The sequence below is a fragment of the Rhinolophus sinicus genome, linkage group LG09, assembly GCF_036562045.2.
Source record: "Rhinolophus sinicus isolate RSC01 linkage group LG09, ASM3656204v1, whole genome shotgun sequence".
Classification (NCBI taxonomy): Eukaryota; Metazoa; Chordata; class Mammalia; order Chiroptera; family Rhinolophidae; genus Rhinolophus; species Rhinolophus sinicus.
In genome coordinates, this window is record NC_133758.1 from 45,889,029 (window position 1) to 45,911,238 (window position 22,210).

Below are 22,210 nucleotides of genomic sequence, written 5' to 3' on the forward strand. Positions count from 1 at the left end.
AAAGACGTATATTACAAAAAACTTGTTTTTTGGAATTCAGATGATATTTTTGTGTAGAAATCATGTCATAAGTGATGGTTTAATTTCTACATGGGGCAAACCCTACAGCTTTTTAAATTTACAATAGAGCGGAACCATGACGTATTATGCAATATTTCCAAGACTCTTTCAGCCTGGGGGTGGGAGGGGCTTGGGGTGGGAAAGATCAGGACACTTGGTGGAATCTCCAGAGGTCTGCATGTAAGGCATGCTGGGTCAGTAAATGTTTCAGAGCAGAACAGAAAAAACAAGATTTGTTTTAAAGAATCAGCTCACATGATTGTGGGGGTTGGCAAGTGTGTAATCTGTAGAGCAGGCTGGTAGGTCAGAAACTCAGGGAGGAAATAGAGCTGAAGAAATTCTTGAGGCGGAATTTATTTTGCCCAGGGAAGCCTAAACTTTCCTCTTAGGGCTTTCAACTGATTGGATGAGGCCTACCCACATTACTGAGTGTAATCTTTATTTAGAATCAACTGATTGTAGATACTGACCGTGTGTGCAAAATTCCTTTACAGTGACACCTAGATTAGTGTTTGATTACATAACTGGGTACTCTAGCCTAGCCAGGTGGTCACACAGAACTAACCATAGAAGATAGGATCTCAGGTGTCAGCTTCTGGGGTGGTGGGTGCAAGTCTCCAGGGCCAGACAGAGACACTGCCATTGCGAGCTGTATGTGTTTCGTCCATTCTTCTAAGGAGTTAGTTTGGGTCACAGACCTAAGTGTAAATTCCAACTCCCTGACCAGTGGTTCAGGAGGCTCAAAAAGTCCCGCCAAGCAGAGTGAGCCTCTGCTGTGCTGACTTTGCACACAGTGCCTAACAGAGTACTTGGCACATCAAGTCGATGGACATGGTTTTAAGAGCAAAGGATCCATCAAGGCATATTTGATTCTTGTTGACAAATGAACAGCAAAATCTGCAGTCATTTGAAACATCACAGCACATAAAATAAATAGGAATTTCAGAAAATGATTATTTATTTAAGCCCTTCTACATTCTGAAAGACCAAGGATTCCAAAATGACCTGTCCTAATAAAACAAATATAGAGCTAACCAGAAAAAAAAAATTTACTCTAACAACTGGCACATACTACTAATGTAACACTGATCATATTATTTAAAAACTAATTGTTTACAAACGTGTCTCCCCCACCAATCTGTAAGCCACTTGAGAGGAGAGATGATGTCATTCATCTGGCAGAGACTGTGTCTTATTCATGCCTATATTCCCAGTTCCAAGGAGAATATCAAATCAAATAAATAAAATAAAATAAAATAAAACTGCTTGCCAAATATTTTATTATATCACCTGACTTATAACTGAGTTACTTATCAATTCAGAAGTAAGCATTGGAACTTTTAATCCTGAATTATCCTTTACCAATGGTAGGGAACAAACATGGCATCTGATGTGGGCAAGTAGGAGGGAACTGAGCAGAAAATATCAGGAGGGGTCCTGGTGCATGGAGCTGGTGGGGATATAAAATCATGGTGGTGGGTTTGGGGGTTGGATGCATAACCAGCATCCAGGGAGCTGCAGTTGGATGTTTCTGTGGAGATCTTTAGTGAATCACAACCACATCCCTCAGCAGGGTCAATGGAACTCCACCAGGCCCAGAGAGCCCCAACACCAGACCGTGCAGGACCAGTTAAGTAGAAGCCTAAAATTGTCGTCTCATCCAGTGGATTCCTGCATATTTTATGGGTTATTCATCCCGGAAATGCTCTGTGGAAGAGGGTTCCAAGATAGAAGAGGTTGGGAAATGCTCTGTATTACACTGCTTTCTTAGAGAGTTGCCATTCCTATTAGTGTCTAATATGAATGCTAATATGTCAGCCAGTAAGGAAAGCTGAGTATATCCCTGAGTTTATCAGATTCAATTCCTTTTCTTCACATGAACATCTATTCATTCTTAGGTAAATGTCCATCCCTCATTTACAAATGAAGAAAGAAACTGATACCCAGAATGTAAATTACAGTTTATAAGGCTAATAAGGGGGCAGAATTGGGCTAAAATTTAAATCTCTTCTCTCTTGGATTTGTGTGCTTTCAGCTACATCATGCTGTAGCCAATGAAACAATTATTAATGTATATGAATACTTTCAACAATTTGTAAAATTGTTTTGCTTTCTCTGATTGCAGACGTAGAGGACAAAAATGGAAGGTGGCCTCTAGGTGTAGAAAGGTAGAACCATAACAAAACCCAGTCTTTGGGAACTTACACTTTGTGTCGAGCCTATGCCATTATTTGTCTCACTCAAAGAATCTGTGCAAATGAAACAGCAATGGAGAAATGAAAGTGGCATTGGCTTGTAAAAGTAGGTATGTGTCACATGTCTTACATTTTATATCATGACCCTATACCACGCCAACCTTTTCCAGTAAAACCTGTAATGAAGTAAGAATGTTTTATTTAAGATAATAAGTGATTATCTTTGGATGTTGAAGAAACTTTGCTAATGACATGCACTTCATTATTCCTTCTATCACCAAATGTTGACTAGAATTCTTCATTCTCTCTCACACACATGAACATATATGCACACTTCATATGCAGTGATGATGTTTTCCTATTTCAGACATTGTGAACTACACATAGACAGTAACTATGCAATTATATTTGATTTCAGAAAGACTTTTTTTTTTGGTCTTTTTACCCTTTCTTTTCCCTTTTGGTAATGAGTCAAATTGACCTGATTTGGGTTCTTCAAATATTCATACTTCCTAGTAAGAAGGCTTGCTTTCTGCAATTCATATACACCTCACTACAGCTGGATGAGTGGGCACTTAACCTCCCACTCAAGTTTGCAATTGCTTGTGCAGGGTAAAGAATTCGGAATTAATAGAAAAGCATTAAATTAAGCTCCCCTTATGATATCCTATTTGACAAAAAGTAATTATTTTCTTTTTCCCTGAGACAGATTTGGACAACATCCAGAACAAAACAAAGCAAAACAAAACAAAACAAAACAAACAAAACAAAACAAAACACTGTTTTGTGTGAGAATATCCAGAGGGAAATTTTTTTAGGAGGACATAGTCTTAAATCAGAAAAAACACACCTGTAAGTGGCTTCCTAGTTTCTACCCAAAGCAGTCAAATGTCCCCAATAACACTGGAAGAAGTCTGGAACATAGCGCATATGTTCTGGGAGTGGGTAGGCCATTGTGGGGATAGGAGTAGGCTGAAAGTGGGGTGCATCTTAGAGACCCTCCCCCAACTGCCAAGGTAGAGAGGGTGAGACTAACTTTCTCCCTTGTACAGCCATCAGTCTGGCAACTAGGATTTCTTCTCTTCTTCCATCCAAGGTGCTACTACATGTAAAATTTGACCTGATTTCAGTTGTCATACGTATATTGGACATAGAGGCAAGGGAAACTCATAAGGAATTTTCCATATCTGAATTTTTTGAGGAGATGGCTTTCTGAATGAGAATCACTTAAGTAACAATTGATTTCTCTGCCTAGTTTTGTAGAAGGCATAATTTTCTATGAACGGAGCAATACATTTATTTGCTTTGTTTTAGTTTATAAAATGTCTTTCCTTTTGTTTTTATGTTATGTAGCAACCAAAAGGAGATATGAAAATTGTGTCTGGGAGGCATTTGGGTATCATGAAATGGGAAGAAGGGTTAAAACGGAGGTTTAAGCCCTCACTGCCAAGCAGAGAACAGAAGGCTTAGGCACTGAGCCTCGCTGACCTCTCCCACGCTCCCAGAGCTCGCTCCACCACCATGTGCCCAGTGCCAGAAGCAGAACGGTAGCAGTGTAAGATCAAAAGAACAGAATATTGCAGTTCTGAGAACTCCAGTCCGCAGCCATCGACTTTCAGCCCTATTAATTCAGGCAAAGGGGAGGGAACCGTGGGAGCAGGACAGTGCTGGTGGTTGCCACCATTGCTCTGGGCCACCTGTCACAACCCACGCCGACCCTGTCCCCAACTATCTGGGTGGATCCCTGCAGGAATAAACGGAGCTGCTGAAACACACAGGCTCTGAATCTGGTGCAGGAAGAGCTTTGGAACTTCAGAAGCTCTCCACATTCCCCAATGGAGGCGGTGCCCTGTGACCCAGGTGAATTGTTCACAGAGGAGAAGCCCATCTTCCAGGTACTCCCCTCATTGTCTGAGAGCTGGAACAGTGCAGAGAAAATATAACACTACAGTGTAAAAGAGAATAAAATGCTGCCATCAGAGAGAAAATAAAACATTCTACCAACACCTACAGGAAAACAAAAGAAAGACCTCTTTCTATCCACCAGTTGCAGAATCCACTCCTGTAGATATCTAGGAAGAGAAATAATAATTCATTACTTGCCATGGATAACCAAAGTAATGAGACAGCTCAGAAAGAAAATGAAAAGTCTCCAGGAAATGAACTTAAAGACTTGGAAATATGTGACTTAAATGACAGAATTTAAGATTGCAGTTCTTAAAAAACTCAACAAGTTTCAAGAAAACACAGACAGACAGTTTAATGAACTGAGAAAAACAATTAAAAAAAAAAAGAATATTTTACCAAAGAGATTGAAATTTTAAAAAAGAAACAAATAGAATTTCTGGAGATTAAGAACTCTGTACAAGAAATGAAGAATGAAATAGCCAGCTTAGGTAGTTAGAGTTGACCAGATGGAGGAAAGAATCAGTGACATCGAAGATAGAAAACTGCAAATGACACAGACGGAAGAAGAGAGAGACTCGAGAATTAAAAGAAATGAAAGAACTCGACAAGAACTTTCTGACTCCATCAGAAAGAGAAATACAAGAATAACAGGCATACTAGAAGGAGAAGAAAGAGAGAAGGGAACAGAGAGTATATTCAAACAGATAGTTGACGAGAACTTCCTGAACTTGTGGAAAGAACTGGATCCTCGAATCCAAGAAGCAAATAGAATACGTAATTACTTCAACCCCAACAGGCCTTCTCCAAAGCACATTGTATTGAAGCTGTCAAAAATCAATGACAAAGAAAGAATCCTCAAGACAGCCAGGGAAAAGAAGACGGTAACCTACAAAGGAAAGCCCATTAGGTTATCATCAGATTCTTCATCAGAGACTCTACAAGCCTGAGGGAGTGGACTCAAATATTCAAACTATTGAAAGAGAGAAATTATGAGCCAAGAATAATATATCCAGCAAAGATATCCTTTAGATATGAAGGAGGAATAAAGACCTATCCAGACATACAGAAGCTGAGGGAATTTTCTAACACACGCCCTGCAGTACAAGAAATACTGAAGGAGGCTATTCGACCAGCATAAATAGGGATAATTTGTGACAGCAAAAACATAAAAAGGGGGAGAGTAAAGGCCTGAACTGGAATACATGAATTGAAAAAGTAAGAATGCTGAAAAAAATGGAGGTACCCCCATATACAGGTAACCCTCGTATAACACGGCACTTGTATAACACGGTTTTACTCTAACACAGTTCAAGAATTGAGGAAAAACCTCGTACAACACTGCACCCTAGAACATGGTTTCACTCTGACAGAGTTTGAGAATTAGAGAAATTCCCGAACAACACAGAGTTTAATAAGAGCTTTTAAGAGCAAAAAAAAATCTCATTTGAACATAGAGAAATCCTTGAATAACACGACGGTAATACAAGCTTTTAAGAGCAAAATATATCTCATCTGAAATTAGGGAAATCCCTGAATAACATGGAACATAATAAAAGCTTTTAAAAGCAAAAGATATCTCATTTGAAATTTTTCATTCAAGGAGAATGTCGTATCATATTTGACTGCAGAATTTTAAAATTTATTATAATTTTAAATCCATTTAGTTCATAGAGTATACGGTTCAGAAGATGAAGATATCTTGTCAAAAAGAAAACACTGTTGGTTAATGGTGCTTAGTAGTGATGAAGAAGAAAACATTATTAAATACATATTAATATGTTATACTTTTGGTGAACATTGCTGTAATAAAGATATTTCTCTTAATTATAAAAATATAATAGTATATTTTTTAAGTTTTTGGAACCAAGCTCCCTTTTTTGTACTAGTTCTTTGTTTTATAGAACACAGATTCTCATAACTCGGCAGGTTTTAAGGAACCTAATAACCCTGTTATACGGGGGTTGCCTGTACTTTAAATACAGAACTTTCTTTTACATAAACTTAATGGTAACCACTCAAAAAAAAAATCCAGAAATGAAACATATAACATAATAAAAGAAGAAATACAGGAAAAAATCATAGAATACCACCACATTGAAAAAATAGACAGCAACAAGGAGGTAAAGAAACAATGGAGACACAGTCTTACCAGAAAACCAAAGATAGAATGATAGGAAATCCGCACATATCAATAATCAACTGAAATGTAAATGGACTGAACTCACCAATAAAAATGCACAGAGTAGCAGATTGGATAAAAAAACTAAACCCAACCATACGTTGCCTCCAAGAGACACATCTTAGCTACAAGGACAAATATAGACTCAAAGTGAAAGGGTGGAAATTGGCACTCCAAGAACACGGTAGCCATAGAAAAGCAGGTGTAGTCATACTGATATCAGATGAAACAGACTTCAGGATGAAAAAGGCAACAAGAGACAAAGATGGACGTTTCATAATGATAAAGAGGACTATACAACAAGAAGATACAACAGTCCAATATTTGTGTCCCCAATCAGGGAGCACCGAAATATACCAAACAACTGTTAACAGAAATAAAGGGAGAAATTGATCAAAACACAATTATTGTAGGGGACTTAAATACATCATTGACAGCTATGGATAGATCATCCAAATAGAAAACAAACAAAGAAATATTAGCTCTCAATGATACATTAAATGAAATGGACATAATTGACATTTATACAACACTTCATCCTAGAACATCAGACTATACATTCTTATTTAGTGTACATGGAACATTCTCAAGGATAGACTATATATTGGGACATAAAACTAGCCTCAGCAAATTTAAGAAGATTGAAATCATACCAAGCATATTCTCTCCTCACAAGGCTTTGAAATTGGATATCAACTGCAAAAACAAAGCAGGAAAAACCACAAATATGTGGAGGTTAAACAACAGACTTTTAAAGAATGACTGGGTCAAAGAAGAAATAAGAGGAGAGATTAAAAGATACATAGAAACAAAATGACAATGAAAATACATCCTACCAACATTTTTGGGATATAGCAAAAGCAGTTTTAAGAGGAAAATCTATATCATTACAGGCCTATCACAAGAAAGAAGAAAAATCCCAGATAAATAACCTCACATTACACCTTAAAGAACTAGAAAAAGAAGAACAAGTGAAACCCAAAGTAAGCAGAAGGAAAGAAATAATAAAATTCAGAGCAGAACTAAATGAAATAGAGAACAAAAAGAGAATAGAAAAAATTAACGTGAGAAACAGCTGTTCTTTGCAAAGATTAATAAAAGTGATAAACCCTTGGCTAGAATCACTAAGATAAAAAGAAAAAAGACAAACAAAATCAGAAATGAAAGAATGGAAGTTATCATGGATGCCACAGAAATACAAAGGATCATCCAATAATACTATGAAGGACTATATGCCACCAAACTCAATAACCTAGAAGAAATGGACATGTTCTTAGAAACATACAACCTTCCTAGTATGAATCACAAAGAATTGGAAAATCTAAATAGATTGATCACCAGTAAAGAAATTGAGTTAGTTATCTGAAACAGTCCCCAAAGCAAAAGTCCAGGACCAGATGTCTTCCCTAGTGAATTCTACCAAACATTCGAAGAGGATCTAATACCTGTCCTAGTCAAACTCTTCCAAAAAATTGATGAAGAGACAATACTCCCTAACTCATTTTATGAGATCAACATTACCTTGATACCAAAACCTGGGAAGGATACCACAAAAAAAGAAAATTACAGACCAATATCTCTGATGAATACAGATGCAAAAATCCTGAACAAAATTCTAGCAAATTGAATGCAGCAAAATATTAAAAAGATTATGCAACACGACCAAGTGAGATTCATCCCAGGGGCACAAGGATGGTTCAATATATGCAAATCCGTCAATGTGATACACCACATAAACAAAATAAACAACAAAAATCATATGATTATATCAATTGAAGCAGAAACAATGTTTCACGAGATACAACATTCATTTATGATTAAACAACTGAATGAAATAGGTATAGAAGGAGAAGTTAAATTGTCACTTTTTGCAGATGACATGATGCTATATATATAGAAAACCCTAAAGAATCCACTAAAAAGCTATTAGAAACAAACGAATATAGTCAAGTTGCCAGCTACAAAATCAACATACAAAAGTCCATTGCATTCCTATATACTAACAATGAAATCTCAGAAAAAGATATAAGAAAAAAAACACAATTCCTTTTGCAATTGCAACAAAAAGAACAAAACACCTAGGAACAAACTTAACCAAGGATGTGAAAGACCTATATATTGAAAATTATAAGACATTTTTAAAAGAAATTGAAGACAACACAAAGAAACGGAAAGAAATTCCATGTTCATGGATTGGAAGAATCAATATAGTTAAAATGGCCATATTACCCAAAGCAATACACAGATTTAATGCAATCCCCATCAAAACTCCAATGGCACTTTTAAAGAAATAGAACAAAAAAATCATTGGATTTATATGGAGCCACAAAAGACCCCGAATAGCCAAAGCAATCTTAAGAAAAAAGAACAATGCTGGAGGTATAACACTCCCTGACTTTAGCTTGTACCACAGGGCTACAATAATCAAAACAGCATGGTATTGGCAGAAAAACAGACACATAGACCAATGGAATAGAATTGTGAACCCAGAAATAAAACCACATAAATATGGACAGATAATTTTTGACAAAGAAGCAAAAAACATACAATGGAGAAAAACAGCCTCTTCAATAAATGGTGCTGGCAGAATTGGAAAGCCACATGCAAAAGAATGACACTAGACTCCTATCTGTCACCATGTACCAAAATTAATTCAAAATGGATCAAAGACTTAAGCATAAGACCTGAAACGATAAACTGCATAGAAGAAAACATAGGTACTAAACTTATGGACCTTGGGTTCAAAGAGCATTTTATGAATTTGACTCCAAAGTCCAGGAAAGTAGAAGCTAAAATAAATGAACGGGACTATATCAAACTAAAAACCTTCTGCACAGCAAAAGAAACCATCAACAAAATAAAGAGGCAACCAACCGAATGGGAGAAGATTTTTGCAAACATTGCCTCCGATAATGGGGTAATATCCAAAATATATAAGGAACTCATACAACTCAACAACGAAAAACAAACAATCCAATGGACAGAGGACTGAAGAGACATTTCTCCAAAGAGGACATACAAATGGCCAATAGATATATGAAAAAACTCTCAACATCACTAATCATCAGAGAATTGCAAATAAAAACCACAATGAGATATCACCTCACCCCAGTCAGAATGGCTATCATCAAAAAGACAAATAGTGACAAGTGTTGGAGAAGCTGTGGAGAAAAAGGAACCCTCATACCCTGTTGGTGGGAATGCAGACTGGTGCAGCCATTATGGAAGGCAGTGTAGAGTTTCCTTAAAAAATTAAGAATAGAATTACCATATGACCCAGCAATCCCTCTCCTGGGTATCTATCCAAAAAATCTGAAAACATTTATCCATAAAGACATATGTGATCCAATGTTCATTGCAGCTTTATTCACAGTGGCCAAGATATGGAAACAACCAAAGTGTCCTTCGATAGCTGATTGGATAAAGAAGTTGTGGTGTATATACTCAATGGAATGCTATTTTGCCATAAGAAAAGATGAAATAGTACCATTTGTGACAACATGGATGGATCTTGAGATTATAATGCTAAGTGAAATAAGTCTGACAAAAAATGTAGAGAACCATATGATTTCACTGATGTGTGGTATATAAAACTGAAAACAACAAAAGAACAAGACAAACAAATGAAGAAACAAAACTAATAGACATAGACAATAGTTTAGTGGTTACCTGTTAAGGTGGGAGGAGGGAGAGAGGGGGGTTGTAGATGAGGGTAAAGGGGATCAAATATATGGTGATGGAAGGAGAACTGACTCTGGGTGGTGAACCCACAATGTGAGATATAGATGATGTATTACAGAATTGTACACCTGAAATCTATATAACTCTACCAACAATTGTCACCCCAATAAACTTTAATTGGAAAAAAAAAGAAGATGGTGGGTCTATATGTACTAACATGAAAAGATGACCAATATATACTATAAACTAAAAGGGCCAAGTGCTGAACAGTATTTACAGTATGATACCAGTTTGTTACAAAAGAAAATGTGCTTATATATGTGTATATACATATATGCACACACATATATACATATATATTTTGTGTATGAAAATGTGCACAAGAAGGAAAATGTTAAAAAGATAACAGTGGTGGTTATCTTTAGACAGTAGCAATGGGGAGACTAGGAGGCAGGGAGTTTTTTCTTTTATCTCCGTTGTGTACTACTTGTATTTTTTTTTCAGAATTAAGATATATATCTTGTATTAAAAAATAAATTCTGTGGAGAAGCCCCAAAGGTACTTTTAAAAAAATTTTATTGGGTCACATTGGGGAACAGTATATTTCTCCAGGGCCCATCAGTTCCAAGTCGTGTCCTTCAATCTAGTCACGGAGGGCGAAGCTAAGCTCCAAGTCCAGTCGAATAATACTGGCAACCTTGTTGAAACCTCACACTCTAACCAACTGAGCCATCTGGCTGCCCCTCCAGAAGCTCAGCGGCAGCTCGTTGCCTTCAATCTAGTTGTGGAGGGGACAGCTTACTGGCCCATATGGGAATCAAACCAGCAACCCTGTTGTTCAGAGCTCGCACTCTAACCAACTGAGCCATCCGGCCGCCTCACAAATGCATTTTTAATTAAAAATATGAAATCTGTGGAGAGACTGCAAACCTACAGCCAGTATAGGTCTGTTTGTATTGAATTTGTGTGTAAAATTTGTGTTGTTTTTACATGATCTCAATCTACAGAGACTACTCCATCACTTGCAAAGAAAACCTAAGGAAGAATTTATAAATGGAAATTAATGAATGTTGGGTAGGAGAATTACAAATTAGAATGTTTAACTATTATTAAAGTGTATATTTTGTTTTTCTATTTTTTCAGCTTGGGCTAGAATTTTACATTCAAAGTTAAGAAAATATACATGTAACTGAATGCAAAACCCATATGTTCTGTGTCAGTCAGCACCATTTATTTTCAATGTGATAAAATAGCTTATTTAAACTTTGAATTTTCGCATTGGGTTTAGACGATTCAGCTGTTTATCCAGCAGCACTCTGCTTAAAAATAGATGGGATGACATTTGTGGATGCTTTAAAAAAAAAAAAAAAAAAAAAAAAACCTTTGGAAAATGAAGCATAATTCTAATGCCACATTTGCCATTTATATTATGTAAGAAAGGCAAGTTTTATGTTATGAGGACTTCATATAAATTATTCTCCTTTCTAACATACAACCTATAGCTCATTTGGAACCAGTCACAATCATTGGATGTATAAAGACATCCTACCTGAGTTTTACTGTTTGGTGATTGTAATTAACTTAAAGGAAAACTAAACATGATTAGAAAGAATTTCTGATAATTGCATATGGGGAGTTTTTCTTTTTTCACCCTTCTAATTATGTACTTTCCCCATCATTCTTTTGTCAACTATTTATTGAGTGCCTCCTCTCTGGCAGGCACTGTGGTTACAACAATAAATACAAAGATGATTTTGAGTATATTTTACTTGACTTTATAGACTTAGTTAACAATGTTTATGCCAACCTGCCAAAAATAAGTGGGTAATATTAGCCTTAAGCCATACGATTTCACTGAGTCTAGGATAAGGATTAAAATAGGTTTAGCTGAAAATATATTGTCATCCCAAATTTCAAACCGAGTAGATATACAAGAGAACTATAGTCATTTAAAGTATGAAATGTTAAAATCAGTGTTCCAATCTTGGTAGTACAGCTGATGGCAAAGGATTATGACACTAGGAGGAAATGAAACGAAACCAAATGCATTACTTTTCCACCCAGAAAAATACACCTATCTTAGAATCCTACTGATTTTATTTTATTAAAAAAATATGTTAGGAGGAAATTACATTTATTGGCTAATATGAAAGAGGAAATCAGGTCTTTGTAAGGGCAAAGGTGTATGTCATCACTATGCAACATTTTTATGCTCAGTTCTTTTAGAAGTTTTCTCTGAGTACTCATAAAAGGTAATGGGATTCAATTCTCTTTCTTCCTTCGTCAGGCATTCTCCTGACCCTGAATGTCGTTACATGGACTGCAGGTGAATGGTATTTTCCCACTGAGGAATTGTGTTTCTTTGCCCCTCCCGTTATGTGACTTGAATACCAGACTTGCTCCATTTTGGGCTTGCCACCTGCTCCTGCTCCAAGGTAGTCTGCTGACCTGAAGCTGTGGCAGTAGGTGGTCAGGTTGAGAGGGAGAAAGTGTTCTCAACCACCCATTCTTCCAGCTCCCTTCAGAATCTACCTCTCAGAGGTGGCCTAAGTGGCCCTCCCACTGGACACATTGTTTTATCACTATTGTATTTTCCTTTTCTTAGGTTCTCTAAATGCTTTCAATGGTCTGCATCCTAGAACAGGGAGTTTGTGTTTCATTTTGACTAGCACCATACAGTTCTGAGTACCCGGTAGCATTCTGTAAAAGTGATGAATACTAATGATGAACAATGGAGCAGGCTCTCGGGGCCCTGGGGCTGGCTACAAGAGAACTCAGAATAAGGGACAAAGTAAGTCAATTTCTAGCACAAAAGCAAGATTTAGCCTCTCATTAGATCCAACTGCTACATGTGAAAAAAACTGTGCTATTAAAATGGCACAGGGATTTTGTGGGGGGCCCACATGTGTGGACTAGGCTTTCAAGATGTGTTTTCCATCTTCTTTTCAGTTGTGGTGTCATGATGTAACAGTATTTGAAATCCAAACATATGTTATTTTCTTTCTCTTCCTTTCATGTTTAAACTTTCACTAGCACGAATCAGCTGTCCGTCCTCAATAGCGTAGAGTATTTATTTCCTTTCTATAAAAATGAAGCATTTAGACATAAGGTGACCTTTAAGTATATTCCCTCTCATGACTCCTTTCAGCTCTGCTTGTATGTGATTTTCAACTCAGGTATGAATACACTAATTTTGTCAAAATGGACATGATTAATCTTGTATTGCATGCAAATGTATTGTCTTTATAAACAAACTTTCAAAAATACCTCAAATTTTAAAATATTAGACATAATTTACAATTGAGAAGGCAAAACAGCCCAGATTATCAAAGTCATGTGCAGTGATGAATGCAATAAACATTTTTTTCTCTCTCTAAATTCCACGGTAGTTTGGGAAACAGACAAAATTTTTAACCAGTACATTGATGACATCTAATTTCTTAGTGATTTTTAAAATAATATAAATTGGGATAGAGCCACAGAATTAAAACAATAGGGCGGAGGGAGCAAAAAAGCAGAAACTGTGTTAGAATAATAGCCAGCCATCAGTGGTAAGGCAGCTTCAGTGAGTCCATAAAAGAACTGAGTTTTTGTGTTTCAGCCCAACAAAATTATTCTCCAATTACCAGCATAGAACTTGAATACAGAGTAATAAAAGCTGGTAAAATATAACTAGTCTACTTGAGATAAGGAAATATTAAAATGCTAGTTGTACTTTTTTTCAAGGCATTTTTATTAAAGCAATTTATCAATTTTAATCACACTAATTAGGGTCTTTCAGTTGTTAAGAAATATTCCCCATTGTTTATAAACAAGTATGACTGGAAGTTCTCAGTAGTTGTAAAGCACAGTAACTGGGCATTCTTGGTACACATATTTGTATGGCCAGCAATACCTGGCAGTGTGTCTTGCACACATAGAAAGTGCTCAAATTGTACATGTATGCTGCATGATTAAAGTGTAGGATTTCACTTTCTCCCACAATTCCCCTATTTGGTAGGGAGCAGTCACCTTTTCTATTCACTGTAATGCATGAACTCTTAGAGCCAGATTGTTAACTATGTAACTCTAAATTTTCTAAATACTTCTAATGGATGTGGAATAAAGATAAAATAGTTTATAACTTGTTCCTGGGACTTGGATATCCTAAGTAGGCCTTTGAGTTGCTTTCTTGCTGTGGGTAGATGCTGTACGTAGATACTTAATCACTTGATAATTTATTAGTGATGTATTTAATTCATATAAGATAATTTTATTTCACATTTGAATGTGATGTGTTCCACTACTGCTCTTACTATTTATTTTTGTAATAAAATGTTAATAGTAGCATCCATTTATATATATTGCACTGAACATGACAAATGTATCTTTTTAAAAAAAACGATGGTTATTAGATAATTTTCCCTCAAATGTGCAATACAATAGGTAAAACCCGACCTGTGGTTTTATCATACTTGAAAATAAATTAGTGTGCATTTAACATAGTATTTTGTTATTCTCCTTTTGCAGCCTGCCTTGGTAATAAAAAATTGTGTCATAAAAGAGATGGCAAATTAGATCTGGGGAAGAAGAAAACTTGTTCTTAAATTCTAGCTCTGATATTGAGTTGTAGTACGAACCGAGCAATAAATGATAAAGGAATTAATCCTTGTGCCAGGCATGAAGCAGTTCCTCCTTTTGTAATTTCTTGCTTTTGAAAGAATAAGATAGAAGGACTTATTTTCTTTAGACGTTGACCTGGGATTCATGAAGTTTATTTTCTTTATCCCATGAAAACTCTGCCCACAGGATGCAATCAATGAATCAATTCATCCATCCGTCCATTCACATTGATCAAATGCTTCCTATGTGCCAAGCACAGTGGGAGCGGAAGACACAAGTATCAATAGACTAGTATTTTCCCTAGACTAGTATTTGTTTATTGGAGGGAGAGGTGAGATTAGTGGAGAGGGAGCAACAAGCATTGAAGTGTGGTTATAATCGACTGTGGAAAGTGCTAAAAAACACATGCTAGACAGTGCAGTTAGCATGGAAGTTGGTTCAAGGAGGTCATACTTGACCTGAGACTTGAATGATGGGCAAGACTTTGCCAGTGGGGCCCAGGGAGAAGAGGAGGATATTACAGGAGAGCAAATGGCATATGTGGAGGCATGGCCATATGAAAAGGCACAGGGCTTTCTGCAGGAAATACCAAATTACACATAATACATGGGGAGTTCAAATTAAACAAACTTCACCTCAGACAGAAGCCTCTCTGCATACTGCTAGAAATAGATTAAATCAAAGGCACTCCGTCTTTTGCCAACGGTTTTAAGATTCTCCATCTTCTTTACTTGGTTTAAAGCACAACAGGACTTTTTCAAAATTCCATTTCTTGGATTGACTTTTTCTGTCAGTAACATGGCACTGAGAGTAATAGAAAATGTCTCCTTTTGTTTGTGGTTATCTTTTCTGAATAGGCATTTCCTCCCTTCCTCAGTATGCCCTGTTGCCCAGGGAAATTCCCCAAACCAGCCTTCTGAGCTGATCACTCTTTCCTAAACAGGGCATTCCACCGTCTATTCAGCCACCCTTCACTGTCATATCCCACCCTCAACCACCATTGATCACCTCCCTTCTCCACAAGACCTCACTTCTGTTTGTCTAAAATCCCCACACATAGCTTCGTCCTGCGATCTTCTCCTATACTTTCTCTAACACACAGCACTGTGATACCCCCAACCATGCATTCAGGTACATATTTAATACTTACAGGGCTTCTCCTCCCCCATGTCAGCCTTTGTTATAACCCCTTCCTTATATTATCAGCTCATTTGGAGTCATCTTTTATGTCCCCAAATATCACCACTGTATTAGTTTCCTATGGCTACTGAATCATATGATCACAAACGTAGTGGCTTAAAACAACTTACATTTACCCTCTCACAATTTGGGAGGACAGAAGTCCAAAATTAGTTCTCTGAGCTGAAACCAAGTATTGGCAGGGTTGAGCTCTTTCTGGAAGCTGTAGGGGAAAATTCATTTCCTTGCCTTTTCGACTGCCTAGAGCTGCATTCCTTGCCTTCCAGGCTCCAGGCCCTTTACTGCACCTTCAAAACCAATAGCATAGCCTCTTCAAATCTTTCTCTGCTCCCATGGTCACAGGGCCTTCTTTTGTGACCAAGTCTCCCTCTGCTCTCCTCTTACAAGGACACTTGTGAGTATATTTGGTGCCTGCCCAGATAATTCAGGATAATGTCCCTATCCCAAGACCATTAACTTAATCATTTCTGCAAAGCCACATTTGCCATATAAAGTAACATTGAGTGTTTCCTGGGATTAGGATGTGGCCACATGCAGAGCCATTTTTCTATATACTATTACCACCAATACAACCATATGGTTAACAAAGTACCTGCTCTGTGCCAGGTATCATTTTATGAGGTAGGCACCATTATTATTTCTGTTTTACAGATGAAGAAATTGAGGCACAGAAAGGTTAATTGACTTGCTCAAGGTCACATAGATAAATGGTAGAAAAAGGATTCAAATCAAGATCCGTCAGCTCAAGAGCCTTTGCTCCTCACAGAGTGCTGTACTGTCTCTCACATTTTGAGATGGTTCAATGTGTGTTAGTTTGGATTATAAGGACCCTAAACACTATCACGGTCAACACAGAATGGAACATTTCCCAGAAACTATACATGTGCCTTCTCTAGCTGTACTTCCAGATATTTCTTCCACAGAGCACTGCTAATTAAGCAGTTGGGTGGTAACAAGTAGCAATTTGCTTCCCCCATGAAAGAACCGTGGAAGCCCCCTAAGTAGTCTGACATCAGGCGACAGCTGATGAAAATTAGGGGGCTCACTGAGCTCAGGCAAAAGCACTGTGGAAAAAGTAATCATAGAGCAGGACCATAAAAAATATCTCTGTTGAAAAGGACAATGGAAACAGAAATTCGAGGCCCAGCTAATTTCACTGGGGAGAGAGCAAGAAAGGCAGGAAACTCCTGGAGGCATAGAGGCAGTAGAAGAAAGCTTAAGAATAAAGAATACAGTACAAAGAAAGGTACTTTGAGATGAACAATAAGCAAAAAATATACTCAGGGCAGACCACTGGAGGTGAGAAAGCAAATGAACAGGTAGGCAGTGAAAAATCAAGGATTTTTCTGCAATCCACTTTTAAGATTAAATTTTCTCTCTCATTCTAAGAAGGCAGTGGGCCATGAGGAGAAGAGAAAGAGATGGCCCCTGGAATCAAATAGACTGAGGGGCACATTCCTTAATAGCAGTGTCACTTAAGGCAACTTGAGCCTCAGTTGTCTCATTTACAAAATGGGAATAAGAACAAGATTAAAGAATTTATATGAACTGCCTTAGCACAGTACTTTGTCGGAATGAGTAACATGAAGAATCGTTGTATTCACTTTCTACAGTATCATCAAAATCAAAGGTAATAAAGCTTGTTAGGGAGTTCAAGTATTTACTCACGCATTCAGATAGACTTTACTTTATGCTTGATCGAGGCCACAACTGTGAATAGGAGACTGCGTAGCTACCTCTATGGAACTGATAGGTTAGTGAAGTAGGTCATCTTATATAAAATGAAAGGAGCATGATAAGGACATAATGGATGATATGAGAATTACTGGTAGAGAGTATTGAACTCAAACTTGGCCACTCAGAAAGGGCTTCCTGGAGGAAGTGACATCTCCGACGAGACTAGAAGGTTGAAAAGGGGTAAGAAGGTTGAGAAGAGTTTAGGATGGATAGATAGAAGAGACAAAAGGAGAAAGCAACTTACACAAAACACAGCACCTGTGAGAAAGTGAAAAGTGGATCAGTATGGTTGAAATTCAGATTGGATGGGAGTGTTAAGAAACGAAGCTGTGAAGGAAAAAGGCCCCCACTTATGTCATACCTTGTAAATCATGTTAAAGAGTTGGGACTTTATGCTGAGGGTAAGGAGCAACCATTGAAGGATTTATAAGCAGAAGATTTAGTGGTTCTGTCTGTATTTTAGAGAGATCATTTGGGTTACGATATACAGAATGGACTGGAGTAAGGGAAAACTAGAGACAGAAAGACTACTTGGAGGCATTTAAAATAATCTAGGTGAGAAACCATAGAGATTTGACTAGGATAGTGGCAGAGAAAATGGGGAGAAGTGAATAGAAATAAAATTTGTAACACTTAGTGATTTTTCACTCATTTATTCATTCATCCAACCAATTTTTATGAGTTTACTTTAGAGATGTGAGAATGAAGTAGAGGGAAAAAAATTAAGGGTTTGCCTGTATTTCTGGGTTGAAAAAATGGGTAGGTAGTGGTGCCAGTTACAAGGACGTGAAACAGGTTAAGGAGGTTTGTGGGGAAGATATGGAGCCCCATTTTAGAGATAACAGATTTTGAGTAATGGTTTTATTTTTATAACGCAGATATCCTGCATCCTCCAGCCTGTGAGCATAAATGAGGCAACATTAACAATAATAACCAAGTGTAGTGATATTTTAGTCATCACTCATCTTTGCTCCTCTGCCACTAAATTCTGACTGTCCCCAAGAATGGGCTTCACGTGTATTTGAGAACAAATCTACTTGTGGCCTTCTGCTCAGGCCTCCTTGCCATGGTGCTAAAAACATCTTATGATGGTGGGGCATCTGTAATAATGCTGCTGCCTCGGTTAAAACTGTCCTCAGTTGATAACTGCTCTGTGGTCTTTGGAGTGTGTGTGTGTGTGTGTGTGTGTGTGTGTGTGTGTGTGTGTGTGTAAGGTGGTGGTGCTGCTTTCTCTAGATTTTCTGCATTAATTAACACTGAGAGTTAACACGTGAGCCTGTAAATAACACATGCCTCACATTTGGCAATTTTACATCTCATCTTGAAGCATGAGTGGGTTGACCACTGTAGAAACAAGAAGCATGAAAAAGATGCTGGTCAGATAGCTTTGCATGTTTTCATCATCAGGTTGGTTTTAGCTAGCTATAATGGATAAAAAAATCATGCTGTTATAAAAGCTTTTGTACTGTACAAATGACAGAAATTAGAAGATAACAACTTGGTGGTTATAAAAATTTGTTTTCTAGTTAGTTTCTTCCATCTTTAAAATGGATGCAGTGCAATCCATAGGTTCTGGACAAATAATACTGGGGAGAAGGGAAATGGGAAAAATATCAGAATTAAAGGAACAAAAGAGTCACAGGGCGGCCAAGGATGGTCTGGAGCAAAGAGGTGAGAGAAGGAAAGTGGGGAAAGAGGAATAGGAAATGAACACATTACAAATCCAAAACAAGCTACCACATCTGAGCTTGTATCAGAGTTCTACAAACAGACAATAGCTGTAAAATTGAACATATTCTAAAACCTTGAAGTATGAATAGGTAACATATGTCTGTCTTAGTGTTCTTAAAATGAACTGTGATATACTAAAATGAGATATTTCTACTTCTCATAGGTTTACTAAACTAGAGGCATTTCAAGAGAAATGCCTAAATTTTGTAGATGAAACATGGATGGTATTTAAGTGGGACTAAGTCATTAATGGTAGCTAAATACTTGTGCTCAAACATCCTGTTTATACTTCGAGGAAAAACAGACACTGTGAACAATTTAAAGGGGAGGGGTAATACAAGTTTTTTCTTTTCTATAAAAGTCTGATTGTGATGTTTAAAGATTTACACACACACACACACACACACACACACACACACACACACACACATCTGGTGTCCACAGTCTATTTTCCACACATGAAAACAGAATGGGAAGATTAGACAGTAGGAATAGGAGAAACGTTTCCTTTCCAGTTCTCCAAAATTTCCCACATACTTTGGCTGTTTTTGAATAGACCTTCTGAAACATCTTTTGAGGTCACCTACTTTGCGAGAATAGAGTCTCTAATTTTCAGGTGACATGGCAGCGAGCCCAGAAAACATAAATCTTAATCATATTTTTCATTTTTGTCATTCTTGTAGAAAAGAAAAAAAAATAATTTCCTCTGCACCTTGCTAAGCTTTTGCTAGTTTCAGGGATTTGTGCTCCGATCTGACTGAAATAAAATTCCCCATGTTAAAGATTGAGAAGCTGTATCACAAAAAGCATAACCAAAGTAGCAATGAATGTTTCGGAGATGGTTTTTAATTCCATGAACTTCAGTAGATAAACAAGTACATTTTCCACATGAACTGAAATCATTGCAGTTATGGTAAATAAGAAAGTAATAGCAAAATTCATATTACTGGTATGCTGCTATTTTAAAAATGTAATCGTACAAAATAAAACCCACCTAAACTGAAACTGTGGAATAATTTTAGCAACTGAAAATAATACCTTCTTTAACATAACATGTACTTAGAAATGAAATGACTCAGAAACCAACATGATGTATGTATTTTGCTTTCTTTAGGGTGTATTCAACATTAATTTATAATATATCATGCTAAATATATTCCATAAGGCATGCTTAAATAATTTTGTCTGTCTTTGCTGCATCTAAATATTCTGCTGTTTAGCTAAATTCACTTTTCACCAAAGATGATAAAAAATTACTATACAGATGCCATTCTTACTCAAAAGCTGAATTTCTCCCTCAGCCCCTCTAGTACCATAAGCAACCTAATCAAAGGTAAAGGGTACATTGGGGGTACTCTTTATAAAACTGTTCATCCCAAATTCACAGACATCGTGAAACATGAAATTAAATCCAGCATGTTCAAAGAAAATTTATGGATCAGCACAGAAATCAAACACAAAGAGACTATTTATTTTCTTTTCCATAGCCAAGAATTGCCATTAGCTTACCTTATTAGCTGAAATGCCAAACAGAATGTCTTTATGGAAAATTAAGTTCATTATTCATCTCAGCTTTGATTTGGTATAATGCAGCTGAGAGCATTTAGCTTCTCTCTATGATTTGCCGATGCAAAGTGGGTGAGTAAGGCAGTAAACACAGAACTTGGGAGGTGGGGAGTGGTTGGCCATCCCTCACAGCTCTAGACTTGCAACTTTACATTTCATTCATATGAAGATACTTAATGAAATCAAACCTTATCACTGAAGAATAATACTTAAGTGAATACTTAGTGCAGATTTTTAAGCCCATGCAATTTTGCATAGCAATTGCAGGTATAGTGTCCTGGATGCTCACTATCCCTGCAAAATTACATTGCTATCTTTCATTATTTTGGTGGATTCTTTGGCTATTGATTCACTTTGCAGCATATTTAGGATAATGTATATTGTTAAGGAGAAATCCACATGGGGGAGTGATCTCTGCAATTTTCTAAAAAGAGAATACTGATTGACTAGTGATGGAAAGACAGATGTATTATAATTTTGAAGATAAATGTGTAGGCACACAAAAATTGGATACAACATTCAGATAGAGACGTTAGGGCTCCAGGAGTAAAATAGCAATAGATATTGGTCCTCTGGACATAAAATTCTGTTTTAGAAAAAAAAAGTCATATTCTTTAATAATTCATTAATTTTCTTCAAATGAATTAAACATGTTTTAGAAATCTTTGGGCAAACACTTTTTCTTTCTTAAATGATGCCTTCCATAGAAAACATCCCAGAAAAATTAATAAAGTGTGTCTCATTTTCAGATGGGCAAAGGAACTGTTTCAGCTTCCTCTTCCTCCAGGTTTCACTTCATAGAACTTGAGCAGGCAGCATTTATTAAAATCCAGCTTTACCAAGCAAAATGTGCAACCACCACAGCAAGACTAGTATTAGATTATCAACAGATAAGGACAATGTGACTGAGTAAAACAATTTTAGCTTAAATACTTTTTTTTTAAATTTATTGGGGTGACAATTGTTAGTGAAATTACATAGATTTCAGGTGTACAATTCTGTATTACATTATCTATAAATCTTATTGTGTGTTCACCACCCAGAGACAGTTCTCCTTCCATCACCATATATTTGATCCCCCTTACCCTCATCTCCCACCCTCCACCCCCCTTACCCTCTGGTAACCACTAAACTATTGTCTGTGTCTATGAGTTTTTGTTTCTCATTTGTTTGTCTTGTTCTTTGTTGTTTTTGGTTTATATACCACGTATCAGTGAAATCATATGGTTCTCTGCTTTTTCTGTCTGACTTATTTCGCTTAGCATTATACTCTCAAGATCCACCCATGTTGTCACAAATGTTCCTATATCATCTTTTCTTACCGCTGAATAGTATTCCATTGTGTATATAT

The 22,210-nt window shown here is 36.9% G+C and overlaps 1 protein-coding gene across 24 annotated transcripts in view; it reads right to left on the reverse strand.

Annotated features, from left to right (window-relative positions):
• DLGAP1 (DLG associated protein 1) overlaps window positions 1–22,210 on the reverse strand; it is an 860,924-nt gene that overhangs the window by 244,854 nt on the left and 593,860 nt on the right. For 2 of the 24 annotated variants that reach the window (XM_019755715.2, XM_019755713.2), the window contains exon 1: window positions 20,803–20,954. The exons of 20 other annotated variants lie outside the window; for them this stretch is intronic. In XM_019755715.2, the coding sequence (XP_019611274.1) occupies window positions 20,803–20,853 (51 nt within the window). In that variant the 5' untranslated portion in view covers window positions 20,854–20,954. Of the gene's footprint in view, window positions 1–20,802; window positions 20,955–22,210 lie in introns of those variants that run through there. 2 more of the 24 variants (XM_074340270.1, XM_074340273.1) reach the window with 2 other exon arrangements.